Source organism: Strigops habroptila, chromosome 5, assembly GCF_004027225.2.
Source record: "Strigops habroptila isolate Jane chromosome 5, bStrHab1.2.pri, whole genome shotgun sequence".
Lineage (NCBI taxonomy): Eukaryota > Metazoa > Chordata > Aves > Psittaciformes > Psittacidae > Strigops > Strigops habroptila.
Genome location: NC_044281.2, coordinates 29,489,883 through 29,509,102, shown reverse-complemented (window position 1 = coordinate 29,509,102; position 19,220 = coordinate 29,489,883). Strand labels below are relative to the sequence as shown.

The 19,220-nt window shown below is 38.8% G+C and overlaps 1 protein-coding gene across 1 annotated transcript; it reads left to right on the top strand.

Moving 5' to 3' along the window:
• The first annotated feature begins 631 nt into the window (after positions 1–631).
• LOC115607890 (rap1 GTPase-GDP dissociation stimulator 1-like) lies at positions 632–19,220 on the top strand. The gene is made up of 10 exons (XM_030485675.2): positions 632–757; positions 2,886–3,014; positions 3,496–3,621; positions 4,891–5,034; positions 8,228–8,362; positions 11,438–11,563; positions 15,533–15,672; positions 16,570–16,696; positions 17,678–17,806; positions 19,087–19,220. The coding sequence occupies exons 1-10, from the start codon at positions 637–639 to the stop codon at positions 19,218–19,220; spliced, it is 1,311 nt and encodes a 436-aa protein (XP_030341535.1). The 5' UTR covers positions 632–636.

Sequence of the window (19,220 nt, the reverse complement as noted above, 5' to 3'; positions counted from 1 at the left end):
AATCCCTGACCTCCCATGCATTATGCAAGCATCCTTTTATAGTCAAAGATGATGAAACTGCTTTCCTCTTTACTTTGCCTCCTGTGCTTCAATTCTGCGTGAAGCAGAATTATCAGCTGGAACTACACTTGCTGCAATTCAAGCAGATGACTGATCCCATACATTTAGACTGAGACAGCCTTTAAGTACCTTGCTAAATCAGAACCTTGTATCCCACAGATGTCCACTAAGAACTCTACAAAACAAAGCAACATGTAAATAAACCAGTTACAAACCTACTGCAGGTATTGTTAACACTCTTATCATTACAGAGCAGAGATCCTTCAGCCTACTCAGAGAGAGTGGGATCTTTGTAAGTTTGGCAAAAATCCTGAAGGGCAATCCACGATGTGCAGTGAAAGCAGCCCAGGTGCTTTCAGAAATAGCCAAGAATGGTATGTTGTACTCAAGTCTTACTACAAGGTGTATTACAGCACATTAGCTGTACGTTTCCCCTCTTGAGTTTTGTTACATAGCTATTAGCTTTTGCAATTACAAAAGGTCTTTTGCAATTACAATTAGGTCTTGCAATTACAATTATTTTATTTCAACATGGCAAAAAACCACGAGTCCCTCTCCTTTACCTATACAGAGGAAATGAAGAAACCATGTATTGAAGCAGATTTGGTTCCAACTTTGATACCTTTGCTGGAAAGCACAGACCAAGAAATGTTGCTTCATGCTGGGAGGGCTATTGGCCACATTTGTTATGATAATAGTAAGTACTGACTTGAGAGAATCCCATTTTCCCTTGCGGTAAGGCACTATTTTATCAGGCATTGTAACCTGCAGTTCATAATAATTTTGAGACCTGAGCACATGAGGTACTTGAGCCTCCATTTAGGTATACAATTCACACAGCTCACAGACACCAGGCTGAATGCATCTCAAACACCTCCAGAACTCTGGGTTTCCCCTATATTTTTGACTTCAAGGTGACGCATTCTTTGTCAGAACTGCTCTGCAACCACAAGAGTAGCAGAGACTCATACGTATCTTAATTTTGCAGAACTGCCTTGGGCCCAAATCCTGAATGGCTTTGCCTTCTTCCAAAGTAATAACAGCATCTATAAAGCAAAGCATTTGGTTAAAAAATGTGTCAGAAAAAACACACTCTACAAAATAATCATAAAAAAAATACAGAGATATTTATCTATATTTATCTATGCAAGGAATGGTATTCTCCAAGATATCTGTGCTCCAGATTTTTCCATAAAGCCAGTACGCTAGCTTGCCTGCTGGTCTCATGAATTAAACCCTTTTCATTTACTAGCCCAAACAGCTTAAGATTTTTTTTCACTTTTAATTCCCAGAATGACCAGAAGTATTTATTATATACTGGAGGTAATACGGAACTTTTCACCCCAGCACCTTCTATCCATTTCCCTCTGCCTTCAACATACCTTCTCTTATCTTTCTAGTGTGGACCTGCATAGCTTTATCCAGAAAGGTATGGGTTTGCTTTCCTGCACTGTTTCTAGGAAATCCAAGCATGATAGGTACCTGGCATAGATTCTATTAGCCCCCTGCAAATTAACATGTATTTGCCAAGGAATGACAATAAAAATCCTCCCCATATGATTACATGTAAGGCTCATGCAACTACTGTACACCAGCACTACTGTAGCACATGGCCATACTATTAATGTGCTTTACTTCTGCCAGAACACAGGCCCAGAACAGATTTGACAAGATGACTCTAAGATACATGCTTTAATAATTTCTATTCCTAACACAGCAATAAATACATCCACAGAAAAATTAACTTCAGTGATTCCCTGATTGAATTACAAGCGTATATACCACAATAGCACCCAGACACTTTCTGGTATCTGTTACATATGCTATCATCCAAGTTGCAATCTAGCTCTCAGCAAGACACTGCTGCAAAGCAGCATCATTGTACTGTACAGCATCATTAAGCAACCATCACTGTCCAACATTGTATTTCATAGTTCTTAGCATTCTCAAATTATTTTAGATATTAAACAATCGTTCATTACAAGACAAGGTACAAAAAGAAAGAAAACAGTTATCAGTATTTCCCTCAGTAACACAAATTTACAACTGCTTGAGAAACTTACTCGGCCTACAGAAAAATCCAAAGATAACTTGAATTCCAGCACTCCCAAGATTCCCTGCAAGCTGGGAAACCAGCATTCAAAAAACTGGAAGAGGATGATTCCCTAAGATCAACTTTAAAGCAGTCTGTCTTTCAGTAGTATAACAGCCCAAGTATTGGTAAAGTGTCCTGTTTTACAAAAATATTTTTTTAAGAAATAAAAAAACCAAAAACCAAACCCACTATTCTAACATGAAAATGTAGACGTTTGCTATATGAGTCAGAACACTGTTGATCCCTGAAAAGAGACTTGTCATTAGGCTATGCTTTATCTTGGGTTTCCAGTCCCTTCCATCTCCCTAACCTTCAGAACAAAAGAAGCTATAGGATAATAAAGCTGAGATTCCCATCCTTTGAGAGAAATAAGCCAACTGTCTGTGCCCTACTTAATTTTCAGACATGTACCAAGAGATACAGTCCATCAAAACTTGCTTTAGAAGCTGCACTAGTAGTAGAGATGCTCATGCAACTGTCTTTATATATCTTTTACAGTGGCTTAATTCCTCTAGTCAAAGTAGCACCACGAGCTCCAGCAAAACTCTGTCCTGAACCTGCATTTCCCATACACATGCATTAGCCTGAACCCCCAGTACAAAAGCTGCACAAATTCTGACAGTGTGAGAAAGAACCAGAATATCTTGCTGCAAAGCATCTCACTTGGTCCCTTTTTACTGATTTAATTGGTCCCTATTTAATCACCTATAACTTCTATTCTTATTACCAGGGGAACTTCAGGAAGAGCTGGTGAAGGTAGGAGTAATCACACCACTAGTCCGAGTATTAACCGATTACGCAGAGAGCGAACCACTTGTCCATGTTGATCTACTGGCCTTATGCAATCTTGCAGACCTTGGTAAGTAAATGTATTTTTATCTTGGAGCAAAATATAACCTTCATATTGCCACCGTCTTTCCATGTAAATGCAGAATGCCCACAGGTTTGGGAGTTGTTCTGGGGGATTTTGTGGGGTATTTTTATTTGGTTTGTTTTGGGTTTTTGTTTGGGTTTGTTGGGTTTTGGGGGGTATCTGGGACTGGAGTGGTGGTTTGCGGTTTTCGTTTGTTTGGGATTTTGGTTTTTTAAATACTACTGATACCTAATCAGGGACTGGCTACAGTATCTGTATTGCAGAATTAACTACTCTTCCTGGAGTACCAGCAATTGCTGATATTATACATTAAAAACAATTCAGAATTAATGGACAGCTTTTGACCCAGAAAAAAGTATAGATGGCATAACTTCATGTGGTAAATTGGCAGATTATAGGGAGATATGCTTTTAACATTTCATCAGATAAAGCAGCATTCAAAATCCTGACTTTATCATATACACAGATACAGCCAAGGAAGCTCTAACCAGGACAAAGGTTGCTGAACAGCTGGTGAAACAACTGAGAAGAGCAGAGAACCATGAGAGGTTGGAAATTATCTTTGAGGTCCTGCAAGCACTTGCAGAAAATGGTAAGTCTCTTTCCAGCTTAGGGGAACAAGGAGAGACAGGTGTCGTGGTTTAAGGACTAGGATACTAGTACTTAGCTTAAACTCTGGGTTCTGAGTTTGCCATGGGACCCCAATGGAACCAGCAATCCCTTCCGTGGAAATCAGCCACAAGAACATAAGAAATCCTGGCCTGAGCAAGATTTTGAAGCTTAATAGGGAGACAACAAACAAAGGAAGTAGCATTTCACTCTATTTTGGTGGATCCATAAGATAGCAGATGCCAACTCATGTACTCCATGGCGCATAACAGGAAAGCAAACATTGTTTTCTCTTAAAAAATGACAACCAAATACCATAGACGATGTCTGCTCTAAGCAGTGATGTAATAAGCACCAACAAGAACCCACTAAAAATATCTAGATACCTGATACATATCTTGAAGAAATGAAAACTCACAACTGGCAAGACAAGAAATGTCAAAGATCAATGCAGAAGCTTTGCTCATTCTGCCTCAGTGTCATCCTAGCATCAGAATGTCTGTTACATGCAAAACCAAAAGAGACTGCACCTGAAGAGACTGGCTAAAGTTCAAGGATTTAGCTTCATAAATCAAAACACTTCAATAAAGCCTTAAGAAGCTTTTAGTGAGTGCCCTGGTTTCAGCTGGGATAGCATTCATTTTCTTCCTAGTAGCTGGTGCAGTGCTGTGTTTCAGCTTTAGTCCAAGAACAATGCTGATAACATACCAACGTTTTAGTTGTTGCTAAGTAATGCTTATCCTGATCAAGGACTTTTCAGTCTCATGCTCTGTCAGTGAGGAGGGGCACAAGAAGCCAGGAGGAAGCACAGACAGGGCACCTGACCCAAACTGGCCAAAGGCGTATTCCATACCACAGCACATCATGCCCCATATATAAACTGGGGGGAGTTACCCAGAAGGAACCGATTGCTCCTTGGGTTGGGATGAGTATTGGTCAGCAGGTGGTGAGCAATTGTACTGTGCATCACTTGTGTTGCACATTTGTCTCATGTCTCATTTTTACTGTTGTTCCATATTATCAATATTGTTATTGTTGGTATTATTTCTATTATCATTATATTTTACTTAACTGCAATTATTAAGCTGTTCGTATCTCAGTCCCTGGGTTTTACATTTTTCTAATTCTCCTCCTCATCCCACCTGGGGAAGTGACAGGAGGGGCAGGAGGGGAGTGAGTGAGCAGCTGCCTGGTACTTGCTTGCCAGCTGGGTTTAAACCACAACAATGTGTTTTTATTGTGATCTCTACAGATGCTCTGAAAGTGCAGCTGGTGGAGGCAGGTGTGCAAGAGGCTCTGTCTGAGATCCTGATGAGGCTCCAGGGTAGTTCACAAGCTGAAAATACATGTATTGTGAAGGCTGCATCAGATCTCATCGTGTCTCTGCTTCTTGGAGGTAAAAAAAAAAAAAAAAAAAAAAGCATACTGACAGTCCAGATATTAAAAAAAATAAACCCCAACATAAAAACATCCCCTGGATTTGCCATCTTCTCTGCTGCTTTCACAGTTAACAGACACATCTGCAACCTGTTTCATAATTCTTAGGGGAATTCTTCTCAGGCACCACATTATTTATTATAGGAGCCTAGCACTCCTATTGCCATGCCTCCCTTCAAGCATATACATATGTTGCCTGAAGTCATCCAATACCATGGTGACTGCTCCCATGCAGAACACAAATGCAAGCACAAGAACTTCAGGCCAGCGTAGCTCTACCTGTGGTTGTCAGTTCACACCCTGCTTCTATAAATTTACTTTCAAAGCTGGCCAAAGAGCCAGTTTTAAATCTAAACCTAATCATCAAATTAAGTTCACGTGATACTGAACTACTCATGTACTATACCAAATCTGTGTACATACTTCAAACATTTGGATTAACAAATGAAAGAACTTTCTTGCAACATAAGTTCTGCATCTATTATGCACAGACTACTACACTGCTGACCTAGATTTTTCACTAAGTCTGTAAGCTGATTTCAGGAACACTAAAAGGCTGAAGACCTAACAGCAACTTAGTTTAAGTGGCCCTGCTATGTTGTATTTTAAGGAATACAGATTAAAGAATAAAACATCAAGAACTGGACACTTATACTGCATCCCACCACCCCCAATCCCAAAGCAACCAAGAATTTTCATTAAAATGTGCTTATCATAAAAGATTCCCTCACATCTGTCTGTTTAAAAAAAAAAAAAAAAAATGTCTGGCTAGCTAAAGCAAGCCACCATACACACATATTTCCACCTCCCCGATCTCTTCCAGCCTCCCTTTCTTTCTTCTCTTACACCTTGCTCTAAATCAGCCATTGTGCACCAGTTCTACAAAGGCCACAGAAATACCCTCGGTGCCTTTAAACCACCTATCTTCAATTTACTCACCTGAATGGCTTGCTTTATCACTCACTCTTCTCCATCCATCTCCTTCACAACCCCACTACATGTTTCATGTGAAAAAAGTGAATAATCCCTCTCAGGCCTCAGTATGTGCCATGGATGTATGCACAGCCTTTAATCTAAGAGAAAAAAAACCCACTACGGAAATCTGATCTCAGCATCAAGTAACTTCCAAGGCAGTGAAAAGATGACAGACAGTTTTTGCAGCTATGAAGTGGCTGTTCCTATCAGACTTCAACTATGAGCCATTAAATTGAAGATTCTGCTGCTATCCAAGCAAAAATCCATAGCAGAAAGAACCAATTTGGAGCTCTGTGACATTCAAAGCAAGGCAGCCATTAATGGGTCCTGCCTATTTGCACTTTAGTACAAGAGAAAATAATGCCCTGCATTCTTTGGTTTTAAAGGTGGGGGGAGGAGAGAAACGAAGTTCACTTAAGGTTAGTCTATATGAAGATCAAAATATTTTGCCTGCAGAATTTTGTCAGACCAAAAGAGATGGTCTATTTCTAGAGAACCTGTTCTTAAAGAGAACTAGGCAATTTTCCTCATACACTCTGATCTCCAAATATTAGAACCAAGCAAGAGAAGATTTGAGGAATCACAAGCAAAAACATGAGCTTTAGAGAATGTCTGCATAAATGACACCAAAAGATTTTTTGCATGAGTAGAAATTGAACTATTTCACAGACTGATAGTTCTCTCATGAGAATATCCACTTATGTTTTATAAGCATTTGACATTCTTATTTAACCTATGTAGTAATACAGGGGAAAAAATATGCTACTAACTGAAATGCTAAGAGATTAAAGGAATAATAGGCATTAGTTCAAAAGACAACATGGAGTTTCTACTACTGGAAATACTCAGGTGGAAATAACATTCAGATCAGCAAATGTGTTAAAATTGCTAGAGCCATTTTTAAGTGGTATACACACAAGGATCAAAAGTGTGTACATTTTAGGCATGCAGTTAGTACCACGAGAAGTACCTACCGCTACTTTTGGCCAGATTCTCTGCTTGCATGAAGCCTGTATAATTCCATGGATAATTGTTTACTCCAGGTGAAGATGTGGTCTTCCTCTAAGACCCTATATTCCTTCCTATAGAACACTACATTCCTATATGGCATTTTGCCACTTTTTAACAAACAGCATTCACATAGTAACAGCACAGCAATAAGGAAACATTTACTGGTGTCAGGAATATGCTTCTCTTGAGGTATAATAAATTGTATTTAATAAAATACAGAAAAATATATGATAAAGGGCATCTTCAAAACACTTCCTTCAGGAAGGACGTATGTTGTAATATGCAGAGTTTCCTTTTGCTCTTTAGGAGATCACCTCACTTCCTATCAAGGTGAGCTAAGTAGCTTCTGATAACAAAAGGGCTGCCACCTCTCCAGAGCAAGTTCTCAGAGAGGGAGACATTATATATGTGACAAATAAACACTCACTGACAAAATATTGCAAAGCATATACCAGGCAAAATGGTAGTTCTTCAGAATGTACAAACCTGCTCTTTCACCAGATCAGAACTCTCTAGATCAACTCATATTTTCTTAGCTTCATATGAGAGCAACACACCTACACTCCTCATTTCAGAAAGTGGGTTTCTCAAAACAAGTAATAAAAGCTAGGCCCAACTCTTTCAATGAGTAATGACAAATTATTTGACTGAATACAAGGAGTAACAGCAGTACAAAACTAGTAATCAGACTCATCATTGCTGGATAAGATCCGTAGTCTCACAACAGTCTACAAACTGGTCTACAAACCAGTAGAATAGCAAAATTGAAGTATTAAATTTCTCCTGTGGAGAAATTGAAAATGCTACCAGTATTCTACCACATATATAGTGGAAAATAAAGCAGTATTGAGGAAAGAAAAAAAAAAAAAACCACAACAAAACTTACTGGAGGACATACGGTTTTAATTTGACAGTGACTGTCCCTAGAAAGCTCTCTCGAGCTAAGCTTTACTAGAGGGTGTCTCACCATCATTCACAGGTGGCCAATGCCCACTTACCTCTTGAGTTGAAGAATGTAAAAAACTATGCAAAAGCTATAGTCTCAAACTTATCAAGACATGAAAACACTCAAGGAAAAGACTCCCCGAATTCTCAATTTGCATGATTAATATTTATCATTGTGTTTCTTATCTCTCTCAACTGCTTGGTTTTGCCTCTTTCTTCAGATGGCAACTGTGTACGAATGGTACAGCTGGGAGTCATACATCAGCTTCTGGATCTTTTGGAGAAACATGTAGAGAGTGAGGACATCTCTGTTCAACATGCTGCACTCAGTGCACTTAGAAACCTTGCTATACCAGGTACAGAGTTTGAAGACAATTGATTTACTGTGATTCTTTGTAAGGATGGCTCATTTAATGGAGATCTGTGTGGCTCTGTCCAAGTCACAAATTTCAGCCCCTTGTATTTTGAGAGGTGACTGACCTTTTTTCCCCCCTGTAGGGACATATGTATTTCAGTAATTCACCAAGACTTTTTATCTACATAGAGGGTCTACATATAACAAAGAGTGATCTCATTGCCAGCTGTTGAAATGGTTTCATATTAACAACACACAGCAGTTCAAGACAAAAATGCAGAACAGGGTCTATAGCTTAAAATACAGAGTATGGGATGGAGCTATCATGTCACAGCTGGCAGAGATTTCATAAATCTGCTCCTCTTCTATACAGCCAATATTCATTTTGAATTCAGCCTTTGTAACAAACACACTTAAAAACTACAAACTTAAGGGGGAGCATAAGAAAAACAGGGACAGACTTTTTTAGTAGGGCCTGTTGTGATAGAACAAGGGGTAATGCTTTTTAACTACTAGAGGTTAGATTTAGCCTAGATATAATGAAGACATTTTTTACGATGAGGGCTGTGAAACACTGAAACAAGTTGCGGAGGGAGGTGGGTGCCCCATCTCTGGAAACATCCAAGGTCAGGTTGGACGGGGCTCTGAGTAACCTGATCTAGTTGAAGATGCCCCCACTCATTGAGGTGGGGTGGGGTGAGGGGGTTGAACTAGATGAGCTTTGAAGGTCCCTTCCAACTCAATTCCATGATTCTACTCTTGTGATCTTCCGTTAATACACATTAGGAAACTGTGTTGCTTCTCATCTCAAATTTACTCAAATTCTATGTGAAATTGCAATTCAGGCCAGAAATGTTTTCCTACAGGCTTAACTGTGCAGCACCCTGCAACAGTCCTTACATTGCTATGCAGTACTCCAAAGAGCATGACACCAATGACATCTTGTAAAAATAACAGAATTTGAAGTTGTCTGGCAATTTTATTATGTAAGCTAGCCAGCATGCTTGGTTTAACAGTTTTAGGCATAATCATTGCTTTGAACAAGCGAGAGCCCCAGAATACACTACTTGCTACTTTGCTTTCCCCTACTTCCTTTTAAAGCTGATACACTTTCCTTCTTGCAGAGAGCTGTCTTCAGAACTTCACCCATTTCTTTCAACTTACTTTTTATATGCCTTCAAGTAATTTATTTAGCTTGGCTAATAATATTATCACGCTCTCTGGATCATAACAGCCAGCCATTATCTGTCTATTCAGTATTTTAACAAACATATTTCACACCATAAGCTCCTCGCTGCTTTTATGTATAGTTTATTTCTCTGAAGAGATGTTCCACCACCATTCACATCAGCAGACAAATTGCTTTTTGGTGCTAATAGAGTATGCAGCACTTTGAGGATGCGTGCCAGCTACCTTACATCAGTTACAACCTAACACAGAGCTATTAGAAGATAATCATAGAACCATGAAAAATCATGGAGAGCCATCCAGCTGAAATTAGGAGAGTGATTTAGTAAGCAAAATGTAACTATCATTATTATAATAAAAAGCTGGACTTTTTCCATAAGCCTAGGGGTGTCCCATGCTTAGCTCCCATTGACTTCACTCCTGCAATATGTACAATAGGATTTAATGATTACAAGCAGCAAAGATCCCAGTTAATCTCATTTGAAAGATAGCAATTTTGATCTAGTTTCCCTTGACAAGCAGCAGATAATCATGTTCTAACAATAGAACATGTTTCTCAATAAATACCAAGGTCCAAGCCCAGGCACTGCTTGGGATTTCCTTAGCAAAGCAACAAACACAGCTGATCTTACAAAGATTACAAGACCTAAACCTCCACAAAACCACGGCTGTAACCTACACTTCACCCCCTATATCACCGTCTGCTACACATAGTACTAATAGATCTTAGTGTTCTTTATATGCCATAAGACATTCCCTCACAATAATAAATCACTTCCGGAAGCACACAAACTTTTACCACTTTCAATAATATAGTCTGCTTCTGGAGGGAAAAAACCAAACAAAAACAACCCCGAAACAAACAATAACAAAAAAATTAAACAAACAACCCCACACAATAACAATAAAACCCCACCAGCCACCAAAAAGAAGACTGAGAGCAAGTCCAAAGAGAACATAAACCAAGAATGAGTATGGGCTAACACTTGCAAATGAGGACAGGGAGAATCTTCAATTCAATTAATGATCTTAGAGAACAGGAGATTATAAAAAAAATAAAAAATAAAAATCATAGAGAGCAATTATGCTCTAGTGAACGGAGTCAGTGTGTGCCACTGAAAAACAAGGACATTAAGAACAGTTACTTAACAGCGTCTGCTTCTCAAGTTGTCCAATAGGAGGAGGAAGGGATAGAAGTTACCTCCCTAAATTCACTGTGTGTCATGTGTGCTCCCACTTTTCCCCCAGAAAAAAAAAAAAAAAAAGGCACACGGAAGATGGAAAGAAAATTGCTCTGAAGGAAGCAGCATCTGGTAACACAGTTAAGCAGCATCAGCACTCTTTCCAGACAAACTTCTGGTTATTACAAGGGATTACCACACTAACTGAAGCAAAGGCACAAGAATTAGGAGAGGAAAGCACAGAAACAAACGCATGAACAACAGCAGATCAGGAAGCTCAAATAATAAAATTAATTTTCAATAAATATGGCTATGTAAATCACTTCTGCCACTCAGTTAAGATGAGCGAGCATAGGAAAGGCTTGCTCACAAGAGTGGGCAAGTGAATGGATAATTTATTACAACCAGAAAAAGGAAGAGAAACAACAATGCTGTGTTTATCCTATTTATGCACTTCATTCCAGGCAGGGCTGAGATCAAAAGTAACCAAAATATTGTAACAACAATTCCTAGGAAGTTTTTAGTTCAAGAGAAACCTGAACAATTGGGTAGTCCTGACTTCATTTCTGAGCACTCTAACAAGCTGGACCTTTTAGTAAAAGCATAATGCAGCATAAAATTGAGAACAGTTATGTCGTATCTACATTTTCAGATGCTTGTGTAGTTACTGAGCTTCACAGCACTGTCTTTATTTTTCTATTTTCTAGCTGTTAGCAAGGTTCAAATGCTGGAAGAAGGTGTGGCAGAACGGATTCAGACACTTCTAAGGTCAGAGATGCCTCCTCTGCAGTTTAAACTTCTTGAAACACTACGGATGTTAGCAGATGGTCAAGGTAGGGAATTGTTAGTGTTTACTGATGTCAAATATACACCCCTCTTCTCCCGTCTTCCTGCAAGACAACGACTGTGCAAGGAGACTACAGGCTAAGTGTCCTGCTGACCTAATTCCACTCAATCTGGAGAGGTTCCAATGGAGATGATTGCCAAAGGCTGCAAGCCTTCCATACTGTCCCAATCAGCCTCAGAGGTACATGAGAAAGAAACCAAATGGAAGAATCTGCATAGTCAGTGAGAAATGGCAAAGGCCTCAAAGGAAGATGTTTTCCACCAGAGATACACCAGCAAGGCATGAGTACGACGGAAAAGATTCAGGCTAAGGCTTTACAGTGCCAAATCACAGGAAAGCAAATCAATAATAAAACTGGAGAACATAAAAGGATTAAAGGGAGCTGGGGTGGAGTGAGGCAGGAGAAACGAGTTTCTACCAGTCACCCAGTCTCTCTATACACATGATGCCAGGTGTCTCTCGCCAATGTGGGTCAAACATTGAATTTACTTTGCACATTGAAATATGGGATTATCTACTTGCACTTCATTCACTTCTACACGGAGGCGTGTGTAGAACGGCAACAATACTCACTCTGTGCATATACTTGCATTTTTAGAAACATGCACAATTTCAGAATTACGTTAAGATCTACTATAATATCTTAATTTATCCTTAGATTTACCTAGCTTCTTACCAGAGTATAACACAAACACAAGTGTTGTGAGGCTTAGTTTTCTTGATAAGTGTTCTAATTCCTTCATATCACCAGAGCAGCTGCCCTAGAACACCTCAAGATGTGCAGGAACAACAAAAAATAGGTCAAAACAGAACCAGAAAAGCTGTGACTGTTTTGCAATAGGAACTAACAGTTGGTACAGAACAATTACAATCACAAATTTGTTAGTTATACGGAAGGGGAAAAAATATATCTCTCACATTCCATGCTGCACTCATTTACACCACTGAAGACATCACTTTGATATAGCAGCTACCTGCATCCTTTTTCAAACTAATACGCATGATACAAAATTTAGATATAGCCCTCATTAATATGCACAGATTCCAGTCCAGTAAAAAGCTTTCACCTACATTTCACCAAGGCAGGAAATGAACACCGCAAAATATATAGAAACTTACCCTCTTCTTCCTCCCAGGCCTTGAAAAAAGTCATTAAAAGATCATTTCTCCAAAGTTGTATCTGAATGGTGATGGATACTGTTTAGCTTTTAAAATTGAGACATCGTAACGACACACGTCTAAATTATCAACACTAAATTTTATATATTTTTTTAACTCAATGCTATTTACCTGCCCTAGTATGAAGTCAGAACTTGGTACAAAATGGTACAGTGTCTGAATCTGAAACAATACAGATATTGAAGTATAGAGTAGAAAAAAAACGATGTAGCTTATTCAACGTTTGCCCATTCCTGCCTACGAGCACACAAGTCTCCCACCTTTAATTACTTTCTATTCTGTTTACCCACGAGCTACCATTGCCCTTAATTAACTCAGCCTAAAACTCTTATGAATACACATCTACAAAGAAGTCCACACTAAATTAGTTAATTGCATTATCTAGTACAAGTTCATTACTCTGACAGCCACTGAGATTGCTGAGGCCTACAGACTAGAAGAGGTGGGTTTCTTTCTAACTATAGAAAACAGGAATCAGATCTGTCAGCTTCATTACACTAAAGAGATGTTACCATTAACTCCTTTTTTTTTTTCCGCTGTTTTGCTTCAGAGGAGCAGAAGAATTTGTGCACTTCACCAGCCCAAAGACTTTCAGCTCAACTGAAAGTTCAGTCATACAATTTATTCAAATTTGGTGTTTTGCAAATTAAAAGGGCCTCTCCCTGTTAAGAATAACTAATTGGGTTTTATCTCAAAGAACTCTATTGTTGGTAGACATCAGGAAGTCCCTGTCAAACCGGGTCAAGACACTTCCTTTGACCAAACCTCTTAGACTGGTTCCATTCACCATCTTCACCACTTTCTGCTTCTTGTACTAAACTGGATTACCATGATCTCCTCAGACTAACATGTAACATCTGACCTAGAAACAAAAGCCTGTTACATAAGGCAATACACAGGTGGTTGTGCAATGACAAGTAACTCATCTCAAAACAAACATGTTCAACTAAGCTAGAAGTTTCAGCAAAATATCCAGAGTAATCATGTGGTTTATTGACACTGACCTTTTGGTGTGCATGCTCTATTTGACCCTTTCCTGAATATTTCAAAACAAATGCCACACACACAAAAAGGGAGAGATAAAGAGACGGGAGCAGGTGATGCACCTATCAGCCAAACCTATTCCTTCTGTTCCAGTTGTTCGCATCGGTTCTTCCTCAAGTCTTTGCTTCCAAAGGAGCAAGAATCTCCCTGGTTACCTTACTTCAGGCCTGGAACTATTTTAAAAACTGGAAAAAGCAAAAAAAGATTGGAAAAGCTCACAAATCCTTTAAAGCCCTTCTTAGGGAATGTGCACTTCCCAGGAAGGCCATCACCACATCTTTCCTTCTTCAGAGCACACAATGAATGTTTCATGCTCATCTGCTGTGTTCCCCCAGCAATGAGGGGTGCACACAAGATAGGACTTCAGACCACCAAAATGACATCAACAAGAAAAACCCTTAATTACAAATCACTATATGAGACTCCTAAGCATCTGTCCTAGGACTACTCTTGCCTCAGTTGCTACATCTGCTGCCTAGTTGGAAGTACTGTGCCTTTATATTCTCAGCTCATGATCAACTGAAATGCATGGAAAGAGCTGTTTGGCAGTTTACAAAACAGCTCGTTTGTGCTCAAAGCCAAATGGGTGTGCACTCAATTCCTACAAAAAGGCAGTTTAAGCTGTGCATATTATTATTTTCTTATCTTTCTCCTGGTACACTTCAGTTGAAAGGAAATTCCAGTTGAACCAAGATGAAGAATTTCAGTCTTAAGTATTGAACAGGATCAACTAACTGAAATTACTGAAGCAGTATTTACCAGGATGTTCTCAGGGCTGAATCTCTGTTTAACATGATTGGTTAAGAGTATTTCACAGTCTTTAGCACCCTTTTACCTGCATTTTTCCTTTGCTTGGGAAATCACTTTCCACCAGTTCATTACTTTTGATTCACAGCAATTCAAAAATGTGTTATTAAACAGCACTAAGATTCCTGTGGAACCATGAGTTTGACTGATGAAAGAAGAAAGAGCATGAGCAAAGTTCCTTTTGCCGCTGAACTTGTTAGAGCTTTGGGAGTAGCCTTCCTTAGTGGCAATGAGCCTTAAGCCACAGCGTATCATTAGAGTTCCACTTCTTAGGAAGAATTACCTAGTGAGGTTTTTTTCCAAATGTCAACCACACAGATTAATACTTCGAGCAAGTCTTGAGATAGGGTTCCTGAAACACAAGGGAATGCAAATTAAAAGGCTCCTCCAAACTCTGAGGGAAGTTTTGATGATGCCTAATACACAGTTAAACACAGTCTTCAGACTTAAGACATGCAATTACAGACATGCTGCAATCCTGTTCTAAGACTTGGCTTCCTACATGCTACCAACAGTTAATTATCACCACTACTGAGAGCACTGAAACAGCAAGAACAGGCCCTAAAGAGCCCATGATTGTATTTGTGCAGGGCTCAAACAGCAAGTGCAAGAAACTGCATAGGAAACAGTCCATGAAGATTTCAGGGTAGCAACAGAACATTTGTTTTCAAAGATATGAAGCTGCTCATTTTAAGCCCTGCTTCAGCAGCCTCTTAAAAAGGATATTTACTGGAACAGCTTATTTTTTAATTTAACTCCAAAAGTTGCTGTAACACAGCTGGCATTCCTCAGGTAGTTATTTTCAAGATTCCTTAAAAGCTCTGTGCTTTAGTTACAGCTCTTAAAGGATACCAAGCTCAGGCCTGTGACAGAAAGACTGAGAAGTTTGATTTTGAATGCCCCCTGATGATGTTTTTCTCTTCAGCTGATGCGGCTGAAATCTTGGGCCAAGACCCTATGCTGCTCAACAGACTTGTGCAGTGGTGCAGTGCTAACAACCACACCGGTGTTCGTGGAGAAGCAAATCGGCTGCTAGCATCGATCTTGCATCACAACAGATCCCAAGTACGAGCGCCACTGGTCTGATATGTATCTATTTTGTACTTCTCAAATATTTTTAAAGCTTGTCGATACAGCTGGGGGTTGTGTGTTAAACAGCACATACAGCTTTATCATTAAAAACATGAAAACTCACAGTAAAAACTCCTCATCTGCCTCAATATCAATGAGGTGAGCAGAAAAGCCATGCTCTCCACAGTCACAGACATTGCACAGAAATGAGCAACATGGTTACTTACTGTCATTTGTTAACTTTTACCCTGTTTGAGCAAGACTTGACGAATGTTAAGTAGGTAAAGCTTTTCTATGTCCATAAATATTAGTTTCAAATTAAAATGGCAAATATCACTCAGACCTGTCCCAAATGTCAGTCCTCCAGGAATATCAAAGAGCCCACTTATCTACCTAGTGATGGATAGATCTGGCATGATCTGTATCTACTGGCATATTAGAACAGGATCTGGTTTTTGTAAATCATGTTACCATACACAAGCATCTCAACCATGCTTCACTTTGAGATAGTGACAAAAAAAGTAGATACTATCTGCACAGGGTGTGATAAAGTAAAACTAATCTTTGCTAGTTTGTAGGCTTGAAATGAAAAATTTGAGTAAGGTCAAACTAAACCTCTTGACACAAAATATAAAACTTATCTTATAGATATACATATACACACAATTGCAAGTATTGATATCCAAGTAAATTAGACCAGCCCTAGACAGACATGTATGATCAGTGACCAAAGCAATGTTACCTTTAGTCTTCAAATACTGGTTTGCATTGCAACAGGCAAATCATTTCCATCAATTAAGAGGCTGAAAAGTGCAACATCATTTCTCTCTTCATTCTACATTATTCACAAGTCAGATTTCCATTTGTAATATTTTACCTTTGCTATAACAGGAAGTGGTCAAAGCTATCCAGGAGGCACAAGGAGTGAAGCATCTGATTTCCATGACAACAAGCGAACATGCTGCCATGCAGAATGAGGCTCTGAATGCCTTGGCAATAGCATCTGAAATCAATTTAGGTACTTTTCTCCTGAAAGCAATTATTTGTGCAAGATCCTTATCATGCTGTTAATTCTACATAACACATGAAAAAAGTATGTTTCTTGACTAGATGTAGATCTTTAGCATGAAATAAAGGTCAGCCATTCAGAAGCTCACAAAAGCAACAGGCTATAGGAATTGCCTGAAGATTTTTTTTGTTTAGAGTCAAATGATCAGGTTGTGCGGACAGGCACAATCTGCTGATTAGCATGGTATATTGCTAGAAACCTACACAACAAAACAGAAAGTAAAGGTGATGAAGACTAGAGAAAAAAGATTAGAAAGCCTAAATGAAGACAAAATTACGGACAAATTATGGACATGAATGGTCAATGAACACTATAAGTGGAGGAAATAATCTTCAGAAAACAGACATCTGAATGCAGGAAACAAAGCAGGAGCATAGACGAAAGGGCCTTGTAGAAGCTGCAAATGAAACAAGTGAGAAAACTGTAACTAACTACTTTTACTGAGCTAATTTACAGAAAGACTGAGTATACTTTTTTTCAGCTTTTTCCTATATGGCTGACCTTATCTGAAAATGGGTCCAATTTATTACAATAAAGACTGTCACCACAAACCTACATACATCAAAAGATATACTGAAAATTTGAGGTTTCCTATAACAAGACAGTAAGGAGTCCATTTTACTGCTTGGTCCACCATTAAGGCTCTCAAATTCAGTTGGGCAACTAACGCAAATCCACATCGCAAATCTTAATCTATTATGAAGTTATTTTACACGATCTATAGTACATAGGTTCTGTCTTCCAGAATGAGAGCTGTGAAGAAACACTGTACGCAAAATTCTCCAGTAGGGAAAACAGATGCCTAAGACACCCCTGTACAGCCAATTTGAAATGAAGCTTGTCAGGAATTTTGTTTTTAAAAAGGAAGCATGTTCACTTTCCAGCTTCTTTTGAGGTAACAGCTCAGGTATTTGCTTACTTATTTTTCAGAAACCCTTGAAGAATCTTTTAAGGAATCACAGCTAGTTCAAAGCTTACACAAACTTCTACAAGATGACAATACAAGTCCCGAGGTGAAATACAATTCAATGGGTCTTCTGTGCAGTCTTCTTAATTCAGGTAACTTCATTTTAAGTTGTCTGTGATGTGTGATGTTTTCAGTAACAGAAAACCAGCATTTTGTGTTACTGAAATGTGCTGCTTGCGATGCTGCAGTCAGTGAGTAGTAAACGATATTACACAGGTTAATCCTTTATTGATCACAAAAAATCCCAGTCAAGTAGCTTCTTTCTTTATGAAAAGTTGATTAAATCATCAGTAGAATAAAAATTAAAAAAAGAAAAGGCTTTATTACAGTGAGTCAGTGGCATAATCAAGTCCTGAAATAGCAAAATTATAGCACTGGAATAAAGGTATCTTTGTCCAATTTCACCATGCCCAAATGTCTGGCAGTTCCAGGTCCTGTATGTACCACAGCATTTTTGTGTTCAAAGAAATAAAGAGCCTGTATCATCTTCCACAGGCAGACATATATTTGTTCTGCCTATGCTGTCATCAAAGGAGAAGCTGAGATAAAACTGCAATTTTAGTAATGCTGCCTTTGCACAGCAAGTTTTAAATATATGAAGGATATGATTTCAGTTTCTCTCACTCCATGGTTAGGGAAGACTTAAAATGGTTTGAGCAAGATCAGACTTATCCTGGATGAGTGGCACTAACTGAAGACAACCACCTTGAAACCAGGAGACCAAAGATCTTGCGCCAATTTCTCACATCTTAATACATAAATCATGTAAGTTGAAAATAATGATTGTGCTCAGGCAACGACCTGCCAGAAGAGGAGCTGCCTTTCGAATCCTGGAGACACTCTGTATTGACAGACAAACTGGATTTTGCAGTATACTCTTTTTTTCCCTGTAGCCACACAGATTTTGGAACAGGGATAAGCATTTGCATCCTTCAGTGCTACCACAGAGTACTGACACAACAGATGTATCTCTAAGACTTTTTTTTCCAGAGGTATATATACTTAGCACTCTATAGGCTAACTATAAACTATATTATAATTAACACTAAAAATTAAGTCTTGCCAATACAAAAGACTAACGAAAAGCATACAGGCAAAAAAATGCTGGAACTTGTCCTGTATTATATTTTCAACAAAGTCCTTTCCTTCTGTTCTATCAGTTCTTGGAAGTCAAACAGGAGGAAAAAAAAAATAAAATCTTAACCTGTTAAATACTTTCAATGGCTGAAAGGTATCTCTTGAGAGAAGTTTACTTAAATCAAATCAGCTCATTTTAAACAGTAAATAGTCCAAACTTTTATCTTACAACAACTGTTGGGAGCCACTACGTCATGGCATGTCACTAAAACTCAGCTTTTCATCATACATTCAGGTGATCTGCGACAAGAAATAGAAGAGGACAAGATTAAAGAAACCCTGGAACAGCTCTGCAGTCACAGCAATGCAAATGTGGTCAAGGAAGCTGTCACAACATTACAGGTTTTGAGAGGAGAAACACCCCACTAG

Coding starts and splice junctions, on each gene's coding strand:
- LOC115607890 (XM_030485675.2), top strand. CDS start 637: ATGAAGAAACCATGTATTGAAGCAGATTTGGTTCCAACTTTGATACCT. Junction 3,622..4,890: donor GCAAGCACTTGCAGAAAATG/GTAAGTCTCTTT, acceptor TGATCTCTACAG/ATGCTCTGAAAGTGCAGCTG. Junction 16,697..17,677: donor AGCATCTGAAATCAATTTAG/GTACTTTTCTCC, acceptor CTTATTTTTCAG/AAACCCTTGAAGAATCTTTT.